The 23,075-nt window shown below is 42.6% G+C and overlaps 1 protein-coding gene across 6 annotated transcripts; it reads right to left on the bottom strand.

Annotated features, from left to right (window-relative positions):
• Positions 1 to 62: 62 nt before the first annotated feature.
• NUDT5 (nudix hydrolase 5) lies at positions 63 to 21,281 on the bottom strand. Of its 6 annotated transcripts, none has more exons than XM_030216234.1 (11): positions 20,924 to 21,170; positions 20,672 to 20,814; positions 16,436 to 16,516; positions 15,873 to 15,940; positions 14,406 to 14,458; positions 13,548 to 13,655; positions 8,249 to 8,344; positions 4,618 to 4,719; positions 2,275 to 2,283; positions 2,105 to 2,158; positions 63 to 832 (listed from the first exon to the last, which is right to left on the bottom strand). In XM_030216234.1, the coding sequence occupies exons 3-11, from the start codon at positions 16,481 to 16,483 to the stop codon at positions 723 to 725; spliced, it is 648 nt and encodes a 215-aa protein (XP_030072094.1). In that variant the 5' UTR covers positions 16,484 to 16,516; positions 20,672 to 20,814; positions 20,924 to 21,170; the 3' UTR covers positions 63 to 722. The 6 variants fall into 6 exon arrangements, with proteins under 6 accessions (XP_030072094.1, XP_030072090.1, XP_030072093.1 ...); XM_030216230.1 differs by lacking the exon at positions 20,672 to 20,814 and adding an exon at positions 19,044 to 19,055 and having other exon boundaries at positions 20,931 to 21,170; XM_030216233.1 differs by lacking the exons at positions 20,672 to 20,814; positions 20,924 to 21,170 and adding an exon at positions 21,178 to 21,281.
• Between the last annotated feature and the right edge of the window lie 1,794 nt (positions 21,282 to 23,075).

Raw genomic sequence — 23,075 nt, 5'->3', positions numbered from 1 at the left:
TTTAGACTTACCAAATTAAAATTCACCGGGGGCTGTTCAGATACCAGGCAGGTGGCATTCTGCTCCCCAAAACATTCTGAACCTATTTCAAAGTTTGCTTGTGTTTTAAGGGCTTTTTAATTTTCCCCTAGTCCCTGTGCAATATTTAGGGGAACTGTATACTGGTTTTTTTTTTTTCTTTGTTGGGTGCAGAGAATCTTAAGGTGTTTCTGGAGTTCAGTCTGCATGTAGCAGTAGACCTGAAGTGGAGTTGACACGTTAATCTTTTCAAGGCCAAGAGAAACTTGACCTTACTTCCTCCAGGTACAGGTGTGAACAGAAGTCTATTTTTTGAACACGGGGGGGGGGGAGGGGGGGGGGGGAGGGGAGAAGAAAAAGACAATTGCAGTTCCTTTAACAAACACATGTAGTAAGATTACTTCTGTTGGCTGAAACGGCATAAAACCAATTAAAGGAGTTTGAGAAAATTTAAAAAGGCACAGAGAGAATTTCATTGATGGACAAGATACAGTACCGAACAATATACATATTAGCATCTCTTGGAATAAAGAAGCAATCCTATCGGTTTATAAAAAAAAAAAGCTTGGCTTCTAGTGTCAATTTTGTACAGAAACAAATCAACCGTCAGGTGTAGGCTGTTCTCTCTGTACACACATATACTGAATCTTCAGCCTGACCAGGCAAATATCTGTCCAGTTCGCAAAAATCAAAATCGGATGATGTCAACCCTTCAGAAAGGGCAGCTCGAAGGGCTTCGCCACCGCATGTTCTAACGCCAAGGCATATGAGTACACTCTGGCATCCACCACGATATCTTCTTTTGCCACTAGTGCTGAAAAACAAAATATCACTTTCATTTCAAGATACAATCAGTGTACAGTCCATTAGTGTAAACTATACCCCGACTCTATCCTTCAAATACTTAAAAACAAACATTACATCAATGCATCCACTAAATGACATTTCTTTAGCATCGCTCTAGAGCAGGGGCTCTCAACCCCAGCCAGTCAGGTTTCAATAATTATGCATAAGAGATTTACATGCAAATCAGTTTTGTGTGTAGTCATTGTGACTGTCCTGAAAACCCAACTGGCTGGGTTTGTTCTGCAGACTAAGTTGAGAACCGCTGCTCCAGAGCTGGGGTTCTCTCAACAGTCCTTGGAACACATCAAGTCAGCCTGGTTTTCACGATATCTACAATGAATATGCATGAGATAAATTAGCAAGCACTGCTTCCATTTTATGGAAAATTTATCTCATGCATATTCATTGTGTATGCCTTGAAAACCTGACTGGCTAGGTGTGTCCCAAGGACTGGGTTAAGAAACCCCTGCTCTAGACCAGTGTAGATGTGTGCTTCATACTTAACACACAGAGATGCCATAGCATCTGTAAAACACCATAAAGGTCTTTATCAAGACAATCTGAGATCGAGATCGCTTTCAAGTATTAAGGACCTCTGAAGACTCCTGAGGCAGGCCTGTGGCTGAAACACAGTACTGTGTCGAGTCTGTGAATAAAGTACTATCTTTTACACTAGTATCCCGTTTCCCTGGAGTCATTGGTCCACTTCCTTCTGACTGTTGTGTTTCGTGGGAGTTAGTGTTCATCCACCTAGGTGGATTATCCCTTCCTCGTTATGTGCACTCCTACATGGAGGAGGGACTTGACAGAGATCCCAGCCACTCCATGATGGTGGCAGATGCTCGTCCATATCCAGTACATGCATAACAAAGCTCTTCCTAGAAAGATGAGGATCATCACTGCAGTGGTTTGGATAGAAGAAGAGAGAAAACTTAAAATAAATGAAGGAAAACATCCTGAGTATTTGTAAATAAAAGTTCATGGACCTACTACCCAATATTCATCATTCTTTAAGAGTCAGGAGGAAATTACCAGGACCCTACTGGAGGACCCCGGCCCAAAGGATAATCCAAACTCACAAGACAGAAATCATTTAAAGTTTGCCAGTACCGTTATGAAATAGCTCTTCATTTGACCCATCTTCAGGAAGGGAAGATTTTAGTCTTACTCGGGGTTGAACGGAATGCAAAAGCAGTGCAGGCCGGTTAACGTGTGGCACTTGAGAAGAAAGATTCCTTACCTTCAATTCTCTTGCGCAGTTCATTTCTTGGCAACAATATTACCTCCACAAATTCTATATTAATAAAAAGACAGCTGAAATATGTAGTTGTGCAAACCTAGAAGAAAATGTTGATATTTCAAGCATACTTAACTGGGTCCAGCCAAAGTGAAGAAGAGTGAATAACGTACCTCCATCGCCTGAAAAAGATTTAAACGAGGGGCTCAGCTGTGTTGTGTTCTATTATGTATGACCGTACACCATTAGTAGCAGATATATCCCAACCAGAAAGAGAAGAGTTTGTATTTGACATATAGGCCTCTTCTGTCGTTCCAACTAATGTTATTTTACATGTGATTTATTGTAATCGGCTGCACGTACATTTGAGTGCACTCAGCATTAAAAGTAAGTCTTTCCTGAAACTGGCTGCAGGAAGCACAGTCCCAAGTGTCATGGCCTTTCTCCAGGGCTGCAACCATATGCCCATTGCCAGCATGGCTGCGGGAAAAGGTTAAAGTTTGTTTTTATTTCCTTCTTTTGGAGTCCTGCCATTTTTTTTAAAGGAGAGAAATGTTTTAATGATTAACTAACTCAATCAGTGGCCCACCTAGTTACTTACAGCTTGTCAAACAAACACCTAAAAATAGATCACATGTAGAAATCATAGCTAACACTGCAACTTCTCCAATAACACAAAGGAATCCTGTTTAGAAGGAATGGATCCACGGAATCCTAGCGGAGATCAGGTGGCGATGCCGGTAACTGGGAAGTACAACCAGTACTGGGCAGACTTCAGTCTGTGCCCTGATTGTGACTGAATAGATAGGGATGGGCTGGAGTGCAAATTTTAAGGGGCTTCGACGTTAGCTTCAGAGCTCAGTATAAGAAGAGTGCTGGGCAGACTTCTACGGTTTGTGCCCTGAGAAAGGCAAGGACAAATCAAACTTGGGTATAAAGTATCACATGCCATGTAAAATGAGTTTATCTTGTTGGGCAGACTGGATGGACCATTCAGGTCTTTATCTGCCATCATTTACTTTGTTACTATGTTACTCTTTGGGATTCTACATGGAATGTTGCTACTAATTGGGATTCCAGAATCTTGGAACTCTTTAGGATTCCAGAATCTTCAGAACTTTCAGTATAGGAACAGTGCTGGGTAGACTTCTATGGTCTGTGCCTGAGAATGGCAAGGACAAATCAAACTCGGGTATAAAGTATCACATACCATGTAAAATGAGTTTATCTCGTTGGGCAGACTGGATGGACCGTACTGGTCTTTATCTGCCGTCATTTACTATGTTACTCTTTGGGATTCTACATGGAATGTTGCTACTAATTGGGATTCCGGAATCTTGTAACTCTTTAGGATTCCAGAATCTTCACAATCTTTAGTACAGGAACAGTGCTGGACAGACTTCTACAGTCTGTGCCCTGAGAAACGCAAGGACAAATCAAACTCAGGTATACATATAAAGTATCACATAACATGTAAAATGAGTTTATCTTGTTGGGCAGACTGCATGGACTGTAAGGTCTTTATCTGCCGTCATTTACTATGTAATAGTAAAAGTATAGTTGCAGAAGCTCAGATAGCTGAGCAAATAAGTCTTCATAAAGCATTTCCTATCTGTAGAAGGGAGGTAGAAAGTGTAGTGCTGGCCGGCCCAGGGACCCACTATAGCCTTGTTTCTCAATTGAGTCCTTAGGGTAAACCCATCCAGTCATGTTTTCAGGATATCTACAATGAATATGTATGAGATAGATTTACATACCAAGGAAGCAGTGAGTGTGAATCTGCCATGCATATTCATTGTGGATATCCTTAAAACCTGACCGGATGGGTACGACTCAAGAAGTGGGTTGGGATCCCCTGCACGATAAGTGAGCACAGAAGCAGCATGTGCTGAAAAGCAACGATGCTAGCCAAACATTTCAATAATTCAAATGGCACTAAATAGTAAAATCACTCTGGTTCATGTCACTCGTGAGTTAGCAGAAGGTGTAAAGATGTTTGAAACCACCTTTGGGTTTTCTGCTTCCCTCGCTAAGTGAGTCTGCACTCTATCTTCCACTCCACCCCCTTCACCCAGTTCCTCTTTCCCTCACCTAGGTCATAAGTACATAAGTATTGCCATACTGGGAAAGACCAAAGGTCCATCAAGCCCAGCATCCTGTTTCCAACAGTGGCCAATCCAGGTCACAAATACCTGGCAAGATCCCCAAAAAGTACAAAACATTTTATACTGCTTATCCCAGAAATAGTGGATTTTCCCCAAGTCCATTTAATACCGGTCTATGGACTTTTCCTTTAGGAAGCCGTCCAAACCTTTTTTAAACTCCGCTAAGCTAACCACCTTTACCACATTCTCTGGCAACGAATTCCAGAGTTTAATTACACGTTGAGTGAAGAAAATTTTTCTCTGATTCGTTTTAAATTTACTACATTATAACTTCATCGCATGCCCCCTAGTCTCCATTTCTACTCTTTTCATACTTATTATAAAAGGGGTTTGTCCTTCGTTTCTACTTACCAGGTTTGGGTCTGGGTCTAATATTGACAGAGTCATCTCCGTTAATGTTTACGGTTACTATGTAAGTTGTACAGTTTGACAAACCGGGATCCAGGCATGCCACTGAAAAGCAAAACACTGCATTACACTCCATGCTTACAAACAGAACCATATTAATTACAAAAAGGTCATTGTTTCTGGGAGTGTGAAAATGGCAACGTGTCAGCCGCTGTGCTCCCTCAGTGTAAAGTACGAATATTATGTCTATTTGGGATCCTAAAGAAACTGCTATCCTGATTACAGGAAAAATCAGTGCTGTGAGGCTATGTCCCTTGTAACCCTCATTTTTCAAAAAAGGGCCCCATTATATTTTTTCTAATTTGTTTCAACTGTTCTCAGTTACTGACACTCTGCAGTATAATTGATATGGGTAATTATTGGGCAGCTCTTAACTGCCCAATGATGACTTATAAAAACACCTCCAAACTGCTGGTAATGTCAAACACAATTGCATTTCATTCTTCTAACCAGAAATGTCTAAGTGTTAGAGGGTAATTTTCAAAGATCTCTGCAGATGCCTGCTGGCAACATCATCACAGAGGCTTTTGAAGTGTTTGTATACCGAGTCTCTGCTGCAGAATGCAGTCTGCAGGCGCATGCTTAAAGGGGCACATCAATGCCAGGAATTGTTTATACAGAAACTCTCGTCTCCCCTCTTAGAGGCCAATGCGGTCGAAAAGGTGCCACCAGGGAAAGCAGGTAGGCATTTTATTCCAATTACTTCCTAGTTACTAAAAAAACAAGGGGTTTTTCTCCCATTCTAGACCTAAGGGCTCTGAACAAGTATCTGGCAACAGTTCAACGGGGTTGTCCTGGGCAGCCTACGCCCAATGAGACAGGAACAAGACTGGCTAGACTCTCTGGACTTAAAGGATGCTTATACCCACATACAGCTCCATAACTCATAGGAAGTATCTCAGATTTTGGGTCAGGAAGCACCACTACCACATATTGCCATTTGGCCTTCATCAGGGTGTTCACAAAGAGGCATATTTTCAAAGCACTTAGCCTTCCAAAGTTCCATAGAAACCTATGGAACTTTGGAAGGCTAAGTGCTTTGAAAATATGCCTCTAATTAAAGTGTTTAGCGCATTGCTATGCAGACAAGGGGTGCACGTTTCCCTACTTAGATGATTGGCTGGTCAAGAGCACAAGAATTAATAAGCAAAAAGTTGGGTGCTTGAGCTACTAGGATTCGTTATCAATTATCCCATCTCAACCCGACACAGCAATTGGAATTTAATGGAGCGCTGTCAGACATGACGCAGGCCAAGGCCATTCTCCTGACATCACGAACGGAAGTTCTCGCCTCTATAACCAAAACGATTCAACAGAGTCAGCAGGTATCAGATCAGCAGATGTTGAGATTACTAGGTCACATGGCTTCCTTAATGCAAGTCACAAATACAGCGTGCCTCAATTTGAGGACAGCTCAATGTACCCTGTCTTCCCTGTGGTTTCAAGCTAAGGAGAACCTTCAGGATGTCATTACTGTCATGTTGTCCCTCTCTGTCTTGGTGGTTAATTCGGAACAATATGGACAAGGGTCTACCATTCCAAATTCCTTCACAACACAGGTGCATATATCCTGGGGTGGGGGGCACCTGTAGATAAGCTTCACGTCCAAAGGTCAGTGGTCTGCTAAGGAGAGGCAACATTTAAATCAACGTCAGAGAGCTAAGAATTATTTGGAACACACTCTAAAGGCTTTCAGAGTTCAGCAGCAAACAAAATTATCTTAATTCAGATAGACAACCAAGTGTCGGGAAGCAGTCAAGATATGGGAGATGAGCCGTCTGTCAGGGCCACTTATCTGGCAAGGAAAAACACCTCTTTGGCAGATGGACTGAGCAGGGTCAAGCAGCCACACGATTGGTCCCTGAAAGTTTTCTCCAAGGACAGCAGGATTTACCTGCCACGCTCTCCCTAGGTGTTGCATTTTATCAGCTATTGTACTAGACTGACCTGGTCCCATATAATGTCGGCATGTGGAAAGATGTGAGCATGCATAATGAGGTACTTCCAAAATTCTTCTAGAAAAGAACGCTGGAAAACGTTTCCACTCCAGACTTAACCCCCAGTTTACTAAGCCGCGCGCTAATGCCGACACAGCCCATTCACTTTGAATGTGCTGTGTTCGCTTTGCCACACGACTTAGTAAACGGGGGCGTTAGTGACTTCACCCACATGTAGGAATATTCATTCTGCTACAGGTGAATAACTTTGCTTTCTTACATTTCCTTGCAAGTGTCTAGTCACTTATGGAAATAATATGTATGTCTAGATCCCACTCACTTAGAAGCTTTTGATAAACCTGTTCTTCAAGAGAACGTAACCTAAAATATTTTGATTTCTTTCAGGCTGTATTTAAGGAGTCACAGTTCTATTGGATAATTATAGCCGTTTCCTCTATTCTAATATTTCGTTTTTAGATTTTTTTTTCTCCAACGTATATAGCATTTGTTTTCTTGTGATCTGTACTACAGGGGTTCATATTTACCTTTGTTTATTTGATGAGATTTTCTGTTTTTCTTTCCTTTACTTTTCCTGTATGTTTTGTGTAATCCAAATTTATGAGAAAATACAGAATTATTTTTCAAAGACCTTTTCATGTGTTACAGTTACTTTACCCACACATGGGCTTTGATAAAACTGTCCTAGGTGCAAGTACACTTGTAATAGTACCATTTACCTACTCTAGGACCTACTCCTTGAAAATGTAAGTGAGTGAGTATGTACGTAAATTTCACTCAGAAAAAATATCCATAGATATTGGTGTAAATCGTGACTCTCCAATTCCTGGGACATTTTTCAAAGTGAAGAGTATGTGTGTACTTTTCACCAATGCAAAACATTATTCATTATTATTCTGCTGCACGACTAATATTCCGCCAGTGTCGTTATGCTCATATTAACCCTCTCCTCAAGTCACTTCACTGGCTTCCTATCTGTTTCCGCATACAGTTCAAACTCCTCTTATTGACCTATAAGTGCATTCACTCTGCAGCTCCTCAGTACCTCTCCACTCTCATCTCTCCCTACATTCCTCCCCCGGGAACTCCGTTCACTGGGTAAATCTCTCTTATTTGCACCTTCCTCCTCCACTGCTAACTCCAGACTCCGTTCCTTTTATCTTGCTGCACCATATGCCTGGAATAGGCTTCCTGAGCCAGTACTTCAAGCTCCATCTCTGGCCGTCTTCAAATCTAAGCTTAAAGCCCACCTTTTTGATGCTGCTTTTAACTCCTAACCCTTATTCACTTGTTCAGAACCCTTATTTTATCATCCTCACTTAATATTCCCTTATCTCTTGTTTGTCCTAATTAGATTGTAAGCTCTGTCGAGCAGGGACTGTCTCTTCATGTTCAAGTGTACAGCGCTGCGTACGTCTAGTAGCGCTTTAGAAATGATAAGTAGTAGCAGTAGTAATAGTCATTAACAAATTCTTAATGTGGGGATAATGTTACATCTTTGCGTCTCTTCATATCTTGCTCCCTAGGAGTTTTACGTTTGTCTGTATCATATTTATTCGTAGACATTCTGATACCAATCATAGGCTGCATTTCATCCTACACAGAGATTATACACTAACCTGGGGAGCGCTCTACAACCTCGCCCTTGTAGCCCGTCTCTTCCTCCAGTTCCCGTAAGGCAGCAGTCTCTGGGGTCTCATTTTTATCAATCAACCCTACCGGAATTGTTTAAAAAGAAAAGAAGAAATTAGATCTTACCTAATAATTTTCTTTCCTTTAGTCCTTTCCACTATTCCAGAACCCCTGAGTAGTTGTCCCATCAACCAATAGGTGGGGCTAGAGAATTGAAAACTGAGCTGAGACATCTCTCTCTTGGCATCCAGTCCAGCAATAAGGAGAAACTCAGAATAAACATAACCTTGAACAACTCGCTAACCTAACACTAACCAGATCAGCAAACGTATGGAACTCTCATCTCTGGACAGCTTGTAGAGAAGCACCAAGCAAGGTGACAGTTATTTGACCCATTACATCACAACAACTAAACATCTCAGAAACCTCAGACGGGCCTCTGGAATAGTGGTAAGGAATAATAGAAAGAAAATTATCAGGTATGATCTAATTTCTCCTTCCATTACGTGGCTTCCCACTATTCCAGAACCTATGTGATGTTCAAAAGCAATCATTAGAGTGGGTGGGATCCTGGTGCCACCACCTTGAGGACCAAAGACCCAAAACTGGCTTCCAAGTATGCTGCAACACCCACCCTGTAGTGCTTGGCAAAAGTATACAGTGTTGACCATGTCGCCGGCTTGCAAATATCCGCTGGAGACAGTAAGGTAGTCTCCACCCAAGATGTCACTGTCCACCTCATAGAATGAACTCGCAAGGCCTGAGGAGCCTGCTTCCCCACAAGCAAATAAGCTGATGCAAGTCTCCTTCAGCCATCTTGCTGTTGTAGGCTTGGAAGCCATGAAGCCAAGCCTCTGTTTGCCAAAAAGCACAGTCTGTCCGATTTGCGAAATTCATTTGTGACATCTAGATATCTAATGAGGACTCTACGCCCATCGAGGAGCTTCAAGGAAGAATAGAGCCTCTTCATCCTCTTAAAGGGAAATGACGGAAGCTCCACAGATTGGTTGAGATGAAATGCTGCTACCACTTTTAGAAGAAAGGAAGGAACTGCAGGGAGACCCCTGCCTCCAAAAAGCAAAGACAAGAGCGCCTGAAGCTCTGAAACCCTATGTGCTGATGCAACAGCCACCAAGAATGCTGTTTTTAGCATAAGATCTTTCAAGGAGGCCTTCTGAAGTGGCTCAAAAGGAGGCATCTGAAAAGCCCAAAGGACTAACAAGGTTCCAGTCTAGACACAGTGTAAGAAAGGGAGGTCGTACGTAGCCCACTCCCCACAAGCATCAAATGACAGCCAGGTGAGCCACAAGAGATGTCTTCTGTAGCTGGTCCCTGAAACAGGCCAAAGTCCCAACCTGAATTTTTAGAGAAACCAATGCCAATCCTGAAACGCCAGGATTTACGTGATATGAGCAGAGAATGTAGAAAGTCCATACTCAGAACACCAGCCCTGGAATGTCTTCCACACTCTTATGTAGAATCTTTCCAAGTCTGAAGCAAGGTGGCAATGACCGAATCAGAATAACACTTTTATCTCAACTAAGCTCTTTCAATGGTCAAGCTGTAAGATCAAAGGGGCATGGATCCTCCATAAGCACTGGACCTTGCTTCAGTATGTTCTGTACATGTGGAAAATGGAGAGGACCCCCTTTTAGCAGTCTAATCAGGTCCGCATACCACAGCCCCCGTGGCCAGTCTGGGGTTATGAGAACTAGAACCCAGTGCAATGTTAGCCCACGGTAGGTTGTGTGTTGAAAAGGATAAGGAGGGAAGACATACAGTAGATGTCTCTGACCAGGGTGCAGTAAGGCATTGATCTCCATCGAGGCTGGTTCTTTCCAACAGCTGAAGAATTCAGGCACTTTGGCATTCCTTTTCATCGCCATCAAGTCCAGAAGTGGAGAACACCATTGGTCGACTATCAGCTGAAAACCTCAGCTGGATAGGTCCCATTCTCCTGGGCCCAAGGACTACCTGCTGAGAAAGTCCACCTCTACGTTCAAGGACCCAGCGACTACAGCTGCTGACAAGCAGAGAAGATTTTGCTCTGCCCACCTCATGAGGGAGGCCACCTCCACTGCCACTGGACAGCTGTGGGTCCCGCCCTGCTTGTTTTTCTTTTTTTTTTTTTGTACTTTATCAGTTGGCAAGGTACATGATAATGCTTAGACCTCAATATAATCTGAGCCCCGTACAGCAATAATTGAACAATACACATAATACAACCCAAAGATGAAAGCCAAAAAGTCACAACCAAAATAGCATTTATATTATAGTCTGCAGGGCCAGCTAAATCTGACGGATTAATACAATAATCATACACCCTGCCAAACATATCCCCACTATTCCATGATCAACGTCCATTCCATCCTTAAACCATACCTCACACGCACTCCTGCCTCCCCATCAGCACAAGGGTCTTTATCTGCTATAATTCACAAAGAGAATCATCAAAAGAAACATAATTCAAAAAAGCGTGGGATAAACAAAGAAATCCTGTTCAGAAGAAATGGATCCTCAGAAACTTAGCAGAGATTGGGTGTGAGAGCCGGTGGTGGGAGGTGGGTCTAGTGGTTGGGAGGCAGGGCTAGTGCTGGGCAGTCTTCTACGGTCTGTGCCCTGAAAATGGTAGATACAAATCGAGGTCAGGTATACATATAAAGTAGCACATATGAGTTTATCTTGTTGGGCAGACTAGATGGACCGTACAGGTCTTTTTCTGCCGTCACCTACTATATTACTATGTAAGTATGCTTCCTTGAGATTGAGGGTGGTGAGAAAGTTTCCTGCTTGAACCAAGGCTATGATTTGATTTAATAATTTGATATACTGCCTTACAAGGTTTTAAAGCGGTTTACAGTAACAATTTAAAAAAAAAAAAGCATAATACAATAAACAGATAAGACAACTGAAATTAAATCCCACCCATCAATATTTATAATAAAACTTCAGAAAAGAATGCAATTAAAAATCAGCAAAGGCTCTTAGTGTCTCCATGTGAAAGCAGGTCACTTAGAGGCACCAGTTTAGACCTTTGAGATCGAAGACCAGATAAAGGGTGCTCTCCTTCTTTGGGACAATGAAGTACACCGACTATCTGCCTTATTCCTGTTTGGCAGGGGGAACTGGAACATTCCAGAGCGCCAGCAAGCAATCTATGGTGGCCTGAACCTCGATTGCCTTGGTTCCCTTGCAACAAGGAGACTGCAAGAAAAGAGGAGCAAATGGGCGGAAGACTTACTACTTGTAACCTTCTGTAAGAATATCCAGAACCCACTGGTCTGGTGTGATTTTGGCCCACTCCTCCGAAACTCCTGACGACATCCTCTCACCAGAGAATGAACCAGCCTCGCATTATAGTGAAGCCCTGGAGGCATCAGGCGCTCTAGCTGACAGAGGACTTCTTCTTGTCCACATGAAAGGAAGATTGACGTGCCTGAAAGTAGGACTTCTGACCACATTGTTGACAACCAGGCCAGTACCGTCTGCTGTCTCAAGATCAAGAACCCCATGAAAACGGATGACTAGAGGCTTTCAGCTTACCCTCTGGCAACCACTGTGGCTTAGTTTCCTCCAGTTCTTTCAACAAGTTACTGTGATCTTTTCCGACCAGCTACTTACCCCAAAATGGCAGTTTAACTAGACCTGGCTTTGGTGCTGCATCTGCTGCCCAATGGTGCAACCAGAGTTGCCGATGTGTCATGACAGCCAAAGACATACTGTGGGCCGTAACATGTCATACATAGCATCTGCCAAGTAGGTTGTTGTGCTGGAGAAGGAAAGCTCGACAGAAAATAGGGGTGAGGTGAAGGACGGAAGAATTAAATTCACGGGCCACCAGAGACCAGGGATCTGAAGACCCACAGATATGACTCTGCAGACCAGCTGACCAACTGGACAATGAGCAAATAGAATAAGAGGCTGAAAAGTGTCCATCCATCTGCTAGAGATAGAAAATACTGAGGAGCTTGGCTGGATGCCGAGATGTCTCAGCTCAGTTTTCAGTTCTTTATCTCCACTTGCTGGTTAATGGACACTAACTATCCCGTAGGTTCTGGAACAGTGGGAAGCTATGTAATGGAAAGGTACATTTTCACGTTCTTTCCCTTCTGAAATCAACACAACAGTACTAAGATGTTGCAGTCCTGCTTCCTGCAGAGATCACACAGCACAAACAGTGAAAGACTGTAGTTGTGGAAGGGGCCACAAAGGAGTTTGTTACCACTAATAGCTCCTCAGAGCATGAGCTCATGGATAAAACAAGCAGGGAGGGAACTTGGGCTCCATGCACACTACTCTCTAATTTTCAGTGTTTATTAGCTATTGAAACTCAGACCCGTCCAAGAACAGCACCACATTTTGAAGAATGTGAATGGCAGCATTAAAGCTTCAGTTCCTCATATGTTTCATAGAGAAAGGAGGGAACTTTTCCCTAAACCCAACATCCATACATGACAAAGACTCAATATATGTGGTTTCACTAACCACACCCCTCCAAAAGACATTACACGATGTGACACCCGCAAGCGAGCCTTCTCCGGAGTAGCCCCCACACTCTGGAATACACTCTCTGAAAGGTTCCACTTAACCCAAGACTATCTCTATTTCAGGAAGCAGGTGAAAGCTTGGCTTTTGAACCAGGCCTTTAATGGAAGAAGTAACTAACTTCTTAGTCACACATACAAGGAGTGACTCGGATGTTTATCCACTCCTACCCTAGCTGAGGTAATATTAACCATCTCTCTGACCTCATGTGCAACTTTCTTTAAATTAAATCACCTTACTTTCTAACTCTTCTGACTGTCTTATCTATCTATATGTTACATTTTTGTTTACCCTTCACTATCAATTGTAATGTTCTGTTATGTATTGTGTTGACATAAGTAGTATACCATGCCATACTTTGTATTGTTTTTTAAATATTTTTACTGCTCATGTTTGATCTATTCTTACTTTACACCGCCTTCAGTGAATTCCTTCAAAAAGGCGATAAATAAATCCTAATAACTACATAAATATAGCTTGAATAACAGACACCTGCACCAATGTGTGATCTATTCCTACTTACGCAGCTTTAATGGGCCCTTAAGCAGATCAATGCAGCCATTCTGCTCTCAACAGAGCCACTGCAGTGATCCTGAGCTCTGCATACATGCCACGTCAAGCGTATTCTTCTACACTTCTAGGCCAGCGTTTCAAAACAGGACAAAGATCAAATCTACAGCTGAAATTTCAAACCTACTATTCAAAAGGACACGAGTAAGCTCAATGGCATGTGATACACACCTGCAGGAAACTCCAGGCAATGACAACCCATGGGAGGCCTGAACTGCTTCACCAGCACGATGCATTCATAGTGAAGAGTCCTCTGCAACACTGGGATTACAGCTACACCTGCCAGAGTCACAAAGCACACTGTGAAGACACCTGAGATGTTAACCATCTTACGCATTTACTCTTCCTGTGAAGATAACTGGAAAAAAAATTGGACCAGACACTATAGGCCACTGGTTTGAATTGTGGACTGAACTTAAAGACAAGTTGGGTCCAATCCAAATGCTTTTCCGGGTTTAGCCCATTTTTGAACCATAATCAGATAGTTGGGAAATCATGGTTGTGTGTTTGCTACGTGACCCCCAAACAAACTGGCCCAGCTCTTTTGCACATCAGTAAATCAGGCATGGCTAGTATTACCTGCCAGGTTCAGAGAAAATTCTCAAACACACTGCACAGATGGCTGACAACTTTTTGGTATCCAACAAGAAAACAAGGCTGCAGTACTTAGATAAATTATCTATTTTCATGTGGACATCGACACAGCAGAAAAGACCTGTGCTGAAAGGGATTCCACATGGTACGCACAACCCAGAACACAAAAAGCTAGCTATGCACTTCGTGGATCTGCAGCTAAGAGAACTGCGACCCCCAGTTTAAAGCCCATATTCATCACTCGCTCTGAGACTTTCAGCAAGTTATTTACTCTCTCCGTGCTTAACCCACACTTGTAAGCATCCTAGCCCAGTGAAGCCTCTTACACAGTGCAGCTGGTGAATTTACAGTTCTCCTCTCACTGCAGACACCGAGCTCTATTCACATCACATGCACAAGATCTCACAAAGACATTTTTTCTCATTTTAGACATACCATCAGCTGAGCTGCCCTCATTTCTCGTAGTGCGTTTTACCGTCTCCCAAGTTCTGTCCCAAATAAAAATGAAAAGGGTTAGTCTGAAAATGTTACCCCGGTGAAAGCAGGCTCGGTTTAGCATCCAGACACTCCCCACCACCCCTTTTTTTCTGACTTGACAGAGAAGTGTTATTACGTAATATGTAATCTCATGGGAGCTATTACACGTGACTCTTTGAAGCCAATTCTGATACTTAACCCTCGTTCCCTTAGTCAATCCCTGTAACAATGCATGTAAATTTTGAAATGCCCACGAAATGCCCATTTCCACGCCTATAACCATGCCCCTTTTTTGCCTGTGCACATTAAAATTTAGGTACAATGTGTTACAGAGTACACTTAGGGAGTCCTGTGCGTAAATTCTAATTATTGCCAATTAGTGCTCGTTGAGTGCTGTTAACGCTGATTGGCTTAAGCCAATTAAGTGAAATGCATTGCTATAGAGTCTACGTGGAGGTCAGCATGGAACGCTAGGCATGATAGATAGAATCCGGGGGTAAGGGCAATTCTATAAAGGGTGTGTCCCTTTACAGAACGGCACTTGGCACCAATCTTTTCTGGTGCCCACTTCTGAGCGCAATTTGTAGAATCCGGCCCCATAAACTTAAAGAGAACTGACTGCCCTACGTGTTCATAACAGCCACTGTGCCCTGAAGACTCAGAGATAAGCTCCTGCCAGGACTCTAAAGGCTGTGACACAGCTCAGCCTTCCTGCTCTCTAACAAGCTCCAAACCTACGTATGTAGCGAGCCAGCAGACAAAGTGAGAAGAAAGGAACTCAACAACTTGTTTTAGGAGCAAGTGATTTCTTTGATCCTCTTCACCTCAGAGCCAGAGGGGCCTCCTAGTGCTTTGCCATTTCTAGCACCAGCCAGAAGAGCTTCCCCATCCTCAGGGCAACAACGGAAGAAAACCCTAAGAGCTGTGGAAACCCCAATTCCAACAGCACTGGCATACTAAGTGAAAGGGCAAAGAAGTGAAGGCTTGACAGTGCAGAGCAGAGATGGACCATGGCCTGGAGACCAGAGAAGAACCTGCCTCCAGCAGAACAGGAAATCTTTACAAGAACAGCAGAGTATTATTAATTTCACTGCCCATTACCAGATTCAGACATTTTCAAGACAGCACAAAATAGATTCAAGTTTTTGGGTAAATGTATGTTGAAGGTGTGATCAGGTCTTTTATTTCTAGCTACTTACTCCACAAGTGGAGGAATAACCTAACAGTTAGTGCAGTGGCCTGAGAAGCAGGGTGGGGGACTGGGTTCAATTCTTACTGCAGCTTACAGAAAAGTGGTATATCAAATCCCATTCCCAACCCCCATCCATCCACCAGAATAAACGTTGGTTGCGGTTGTAATATCCACTGACTATCCTTCTCAAAGGCAGAGCAGGCCATGCAGACAGGTAGTTAACATCACCTTACCTGGTCTTTCCTTTAGGATCAACATATGTCGTCTGCTGGAGCTTCACCCACTTTCCTTCTGTTATTGTCTAAGACAAAGCCAGTCACAGTACAAAAGCATGAGAGATTTCAGGGGCATAGCTGCCTATGGGTTACACTCTGAGCCAAAGAAAGCTACATTATCAACATGGTGAAAAGTTCATGGCGGGACTGAGGTTCCCATACCCTCTACCCTTCTGAAAAGAGAGGGACATTAATCATGAAACAGGTGCTTCAGGGAGGATCAGAACCACAGCTTACCACCGACAGATATTTTTATGCTTAGTAAGTCTTTGCTTCCTCCAAAGCCTTCACTTATTACCCTGGAATCACTACGGGACGCTTTGCTTATAGCAGAAAGTTCAGGCCCTAGCCACAAATATTCAGGGGTCCTCTGGTCAAATTAATTTATTGCAACAGCAAACTCAAAAGACGGAAACTCAAATGGACTTTTTTTTTTTTTTTGATTGATCATTTCCTTAATTCTCTATTGATTCTGTATCAAGATGATTTCTTGAGTACGTAACTTAAAATTACTGTAGTACCTCTTCTTTGACTATGGACTCTTTGACGGGATCTAGAACTGCCTCCATTTCCGAAGCTGTGTTCTGAGCTCGTATTTTCACCTGCACAAAATACACCACATCCATATTTACCTTGAGAGAACGTGAATTGCGCAGTGCATGCATTATATCGAACGGATCATTTTTTCCTTGTGTCAATAGTAACATCAAAGACACCGAATGTTGTGGCTGGAAACTAGATTTAAGCAGTATAATAAATGTCACTCAGCCATGCCTCCATCTCATTTACACTGTTATTAACGCAGCAAATCATTCAAAAGAAAGACAGTTCATTGCACATGCTGACAAACTGAACAAATGCATTAATTCCAGAAAACTTATTTATAAGAGATATGCATTTGACTCACAAAATCTTCATATGCTGTTTTCCTTGGTCACTGCAAAGGAGAGTCCAAAATCTCCCGCAAAAGGACAAAAGTGTAACAAAAAATGGGCGGAAGATATCCAGAAGGACCAGACTAAAGCCACAAATATAAAAGCCAAAAAAAGTTTATTATGACCCAACACGATCCGTGTTTCGGCCAAAAAAGGCCTTCCTCAGGGGTCTTTAAAACTGGCTTATACTGGTATTTCTCCAAAGAGGATCTCACAGAAAAAGTGAGATGATCAATGATACTGTCAGAGTGAGTTTGTAAGTACTGTCTGCATAGACGTCGAGAGGCAGCAATGGCGAGTAGGCTGTTGTTTATAGTGGATATGCTGACGTCGCTAGTGATGTGCGATTTACATCACTAGCGACGTCAGCATATCCTTCTGGATATCTTCCGCCCTTCCTTGGTCACTGAACATTTTCAATGTTTATTAAACCATTTGATAGACAAATGCACTCAACCCACAGTTTTAAGAATGACACACGCATGCTCACCTTTTTATGTAGGTTAATCATTTTATTATTCATGTTAATTTTTTCATATATGTTAATCATTTCATTATATATGTTACCATTCCCTTTGGGATTTACAAATGATTTTTTGAAAAATATACTTTTCTTTGTTATGTTTGACCCTCGATGTTATATATATATTTGATACAGACCCCTGACGCAGGCACTGAAACACAGCCTGTGTCGTGTCATTTATGGAAGATTGATGTTCGTCATACGATTAAAGGAACTGTGTCCTGATTTTGAAGGCTCTTGGTGCTTTTTTTTTGCTATTTAGACTTTGTTCTGTACTTTGGACCCGTCTCTGTGCTGTTGTGATAAACTGAACAGGGCAGTCCTTAGATCAGACCAAGTGAACTGACAGCTCTACAACTTTCCAAAGCAATAGTATTCATACAGCGTCTTGGATATGGAGATGGAAAACAAATAGAAAGCTTCCAGAAGGCAAATGTTGTCCAAACACCTTGAAAGTGGAAGTCTGAAATGACTGAAGAGGAAGCTGAAAGCCACTAGGTCGGTATACTTGGGATCCGTGACAAAAATGGCGTCCATAACATCAAAATTGGACACCCCCCTTTCCATGACAAAGCAACTTTAAAGAAGCATGGAGAGGATTTCTAGGGCCGTAAAAAGAGCTGGGGAAGCACTGCAAACTCCACAGCCTATTTCAAATTTGAAAACACAGGGAGAAAGAGGGCAGAGACTCACCTGGACCCATCACAATGGAGCAGCATTTCAGTGACCTTTGAAATGAGCTGACTGGCACTAATTATGAGTTTGGCTGCGTGCCTAAAACGGGATTGCACATGACTGCAAAAGGGGCGTGCCCATGGGTGGGTCAGAGGTGTTCACAAAAGATGCGTGGAGTGTTCCAGAATAGCGGTGATTGACTAGGTTCCAGCTGGTTTAAATCCTCATGCCCAAAAGATGAGTGCAGAACTTGGTGCTCAACATTATTCTATAAAGAGTGCTCATTTATACAATTTCCCCTCGTAGGCTGCAGGTAACTGGTTGTGTTCATCCAGCGGTTTTACCCATGAATTTCCCCTGGCTCCTTTGGCAATGACATGAAATTTAACCCTTCCGCCGCCCCTCCCAGTCCAAGGGTGGAGCAGGCTTCTCATTCCAGATCATCATCTGCTGTCAGGCCAGTGAGGTCCCATCTCAATTCTGAATGGGCTTAAAATGAAACAGGACAGATGTTTGATGGTGATTGTCCCTGGCTACTTCTTTCTCTGTTTATTGGGAAGGCTGCCCCTTCTTGCATTTGCAGGTGACCTACAGCTTCTGCACGTTCTCAAGAACATTTCCATGAACTTTAGCCCTGCTATTCTGCAGAAATGGGTGTCACGTCAGGGCCAGAGCAAAGGTATTAGGTGCACTATGCGAATTGTAAGCCTTAGTTTTGCTCCTCCTCAACTAGCTTAGAAATCTCTAGAATCCCCCCACCAACAGATTTTGATCCTTAACAATAAAGCTGGGAAGGTTTTGCAGCCCATCTACATATTCTTCCCAGCATTCAATGGGGTGACTCCTAGGTCCACCCCAAACCACTTGGGACTCCACTCCTGTTATCTCAAGCGCTATTTCCAAAACACTATTTGGTAAACTACCCACCCTCTTTGTGGGTTCCTCGAGTCTGTGTGGCTGTCAGGATAGGTGGCTGCTAATCTGCCTATTGGTAACCTGCCCCAGTTCCTGCTTCCTGGGCTTCTTGCAGCCTATAGATCCCTACTCCTTGCCTATCTTCTGCTCTCCATCAAGCACGAATTCCTCCTCTCTAGCTCATCCACTTACTTCAGCTCCTTCTTTACACAAAGACCACAGAAAGTCATAGTTCTTGCACTGTGGGCTCTCTGTTAATGTGGCTTCCACCAGTGGCGAATCAAGCTCCTGCCACTGAAGGGAGGTTACACAACACAGGACCCAAATACACAGCCCATGTCGCAATATCTAATAAACATTCTAAAATTAACATCTGGTTAATTACATAATGTAAATTTGGCTCCTAAGTAATTGTAGTGGGGAGAATAGGGGAGGCCAAATATTTTAGTGCACCAGCCATAGCAGCTGATCATTAGTCACGAGTTTGACTAACCTGTATGCTGATTACGAAACACTATGCTAGACTTCCAAGCGGAAGTTTTCATCCTGAGTTTCAAAATACAATTACGCTGTCCAGCTCGAATCAAAATCTATAGAAAGGTACCAGTTTTCTGTACTGCTTATACCTTTGCAAAGGTGCATTTGTTAGCATGCAAACAGTTCATTAGTGCATGCAAAAACTATTTACCACTCTTTAACTTTACTTAATCCATGTTAAGTAATTTAACATGCGTTAGAGAGGTTTTTTTTTTAAATTATTTATTTATAATTTCACATTATTACAAGATACACTTGTTAAAGAAAACTCGGAATTGAAATATCAATCAGAAGAAATTACAATAATATTTCTCATATCCATAGAAACAATATTTTCCTATCTTAGACCACCAACACTTAGGGGGGAGTTAAAGAACTTGAGGAGAACAAAAACAAGTTATTTTCTTATTTAGGCAATAGGACCTGGACCGCCCCACAGATAGTCAATACTTCATTATTTCCCTTAATCCAAGAGGTCATTTGACAATCTTATTTGATCCAACAAAGCTCAATTGTTCAGGTTCATAGAAAATGTACTTATTATCCAAGTATTTGATTAAGACGCGTTAGAGAGTTTTAAAATTAAAACCAATATGTGGAATGAAACAGAAGGCTGAAACTTGGGAGGGGGGGAATCCACAAGTGATCTGAACGTGAACCTATGCACATCCCTACTACCATCACACATTTCCCCACTCACCTAAAACTGCAACAAAGTATCTAAGAGCTATTTATCATCATCATGTTTCAGGAAGTCAGCTCTTAATTTGAAATTGTTTCCAACACCATAAACGCCTTTCAAGAGTTTGAGAGGAAATGTCAAACTTCGTCAACACCAGCTGTCACAATCCTCTGCAGATAAAATAACCAGGGTCTGGGTCACCATATAAACGACCCCCCCAAAAAAACAAACAAAAAAAAAAAACACGCTGCATTATAATTAAGGTTCTATCTAAATTGCTGGATAAGTTTAAAAGGGACAAGATAAAACCGTGGGGAGCAGAAAACCGCTGTGGAAGCTCCAACTCCAACATAACTGAAGTAGTGTTTTAGTTATCACCATATGGAGATAAAAACACACACACTGAGGGCAGATCTAGAGACTAAAAGCCTCATTTCATCTTCCCACCATGAGGTGACTTTGCGTATCTTATTTTGTCTTCCTTACCTACCAATAAGATTTCTCTGGGATAATTGAATTGTCAGCTTTCAAGTGGGCTTTAACCACCGACCCAGGAGATCACTGAATCCTTGTTTCTGATGTGACTCTTGAGTCTTCCCTCCGCTTCCCCCGTTTTTGTTCAACTACAACTTCCTTCAATGAACAAAAAAACGTGTAATTCTTGTGCATTGTTTATACCTATAAAGTATCCAAGCAGGTGTCTTGTCCGATCATAAGCTCCCCAGAGCAGGGACTCTCTTACCTGGTACCAAGCAACACGTACAATAGGTTGGTGGCAGACAGGGAAGTTCCGGTAGAGAGAGGACGCGCATCCTGCAGGAGTAGCCTAGTGCTTAGAGCACTGGGAAGCCTGGTTCAAATCCCATTGCTATTCCTGCTTATAAAATTAAGATTGTGAGCTCTCCAGGACTAAACATTACTGACTGTACTTGAACACAATTCAGCTTCAGCTGCCGCTACGAAAAGATCCAGCATCAGAATAAACGCGCAACTTACCGATCATTCGTAAATAGAACAGGAAGAGCGAGACACGGTCCTCCCCCTCGGCACGTGCGAAGACTCTTCAGAACCCCGCCCACAAGCTGCACAACTATAAAGTAACGAGCGTTACGGGCAAATCCCCAGAGGACGAGTCTTTTAGGCAGAGCCTCTCCGGCCGGGTAGGAACAAAGAGATCAAGTGACGTCAAAACGTTGAAACCAAGTAGGTCAATCTAAGTTTCCCCTTCCCCGCGTATCCGTCATCCCCGTACACTCAAAACAAAGCAAGTAAACCCATGAGCTGCTGCATCCAAGTTGTCCTTCTTTATTGCTGCTGGTGGCATTTCTATTACTTTCATTATATTTTCAAACATGCCGGCTTGTGCAGTATACGGATCTGTACATCGGGAATTTTGGAAGATAGAAATAAGGAAATAAAAATTAAATTTTGTATAAGTACATAAGTACATAAGTAGTGCCATACTGGGAAAGACCAAAGGTCCATCTAGCCCAGCATCCTGTCACCGACAGTGGCCAATCCAGGTCAAGGGCACCTGGCACGCTCCCCAAACGTAAAAACATTCCAGACAAGTTATACCTAAAAATGCGGAATTTTTCCAAGTCCATTTAATAGCGGTCTATGGACTTGTCCTTTAGGAATCTATCTAACCCCTTTTTAAACTCCGTCAAGCTAACCGCCCGTACCACGTTCTCCGGCAACGAATTCCAGAGTCTAATTACACGTTGGGTGAAGAAAAATTTTCTCTGATTCGTTTTAAATTTACCACACTGTAGCTTCAACTCATGCCCTCTAGTCCTAGTATTTTTGGATAGCGTGAACAGTCGCTTCACATCCACCCGATCCATTCCACTCATTATTTTATACACTTCTATCATATCTCCCCTCAGCCGTCTCTTCTCCAAGCTGAAAAGCCCTAGCCTTCTCAGCCTCTCTTCATAGGAAAGTCGTCCCATCCCCACTATCATTTTCGTCGCCCTTCGCTGTACCTTTTCCAATTCTACTATATCTTTTTTGAGATACGGAGACCAGTACTGAACACAATACTCCAGGTGCGGTCGCACCATGGAGCGATACAACGGCATTATAACATCCGCACACCTGGACTCCATACCCTTCCTAATAACACCCAACATTCTATTCGCTTTCCTAGCCGCAGCAGCACACTGAGCAGAAGGTTTCAGCGTATCATCGACGACGACACCCAGATCCCTTTCTTGATCCGTAACTCCTAACGCGGAACCTTGCAAGACATAGCTATAATTCGGGTTCCTCTTACCCACATGCATCACTTTGTATGTACTCTGTAGAAGTTGTTGTTTACTTTTGCAATGTGATGGATGCCTGTTCTGGTGTGTGCATACGATAATCTTTGAATAACTGCCTATGCTAATGGCTATGGATTTCTGAACATCATTAAAGGACAAGCTTTTAAATGCCCAGTTGGGTATATATGCTAATCTCAACTTTAAATGTTTCAGACATATCCATCTATTTGTTCCCATGATATAACTGAATTCTATTATTCTGTCTCACTGTATTTTCAAATGTAAGCCATATTAAACCCGACTTGGCTTGGGGTAATGTGTGATATAAATGTAAAAAACAAAATCCTTTATTCTCCACATTTTAAGACCCTGCTGGATAGTGATGGCACAAAAAAAGCAAGATCTGTGTTTACAAAGGCATGCTACTACTACTACTACTTGACATTTCTAAAGCGCTACTAGGGTTACGCAGCGCTGTACAATTTAACATAGAAGGACAGTCCCTGCTCAAAGGAGCTTACAATCTAAAGGACAAATCTACAGTCAGTCAAATAGGGGGAGTCTAGATTTCCTGAAAGGTATAAAGGTTAGGTGCCGAAAGCAACATTGAAGAGGTGGGCTTTGAGC

The sequence above is a fragment of the Microcaecilia unicolor genome, chromosome 10, assembly GCF_901765095.1.
Source record: "Microcaecilia unicolor chromosome 10, aMicUni1.1, whole genome shotgun sequence".
NCBI lineage: Eukaryota > Metazoa > Chordata > Amphibia > Gymnophiona > Siphonopidae > Microcaecilia > Microcaecilia unicolor.
This window is presented reverse-complemented; position numbering and strand designations above follow the sequence as displayed.

Excerpts from the sequence above, each read along its gene's own strand:
- NUDT5 (XM_030216230.1), bottom strand. The coding sequence starts at position 20,993 with ATGCGCGTCCTCTCTCTACCGGAACTTCCCTGTCTGCCACCAACCTAT. Across the intron at positions 14,459-15,872 it reads GATCCTAAAGGAAAGACCAG|AACTTGGGAGACGGTAAAAC; the intron begins GTAAGGTGATGT and ends TATTTGGGACAG. Across the intron at positions 8,345-13,547 it reads TTGCCTGGAGTTTCCTGCAG|GGTTGATTGATAAAAATGAG; the intron begins GTGTGTATCACA and ends CAATTCCGGTAG.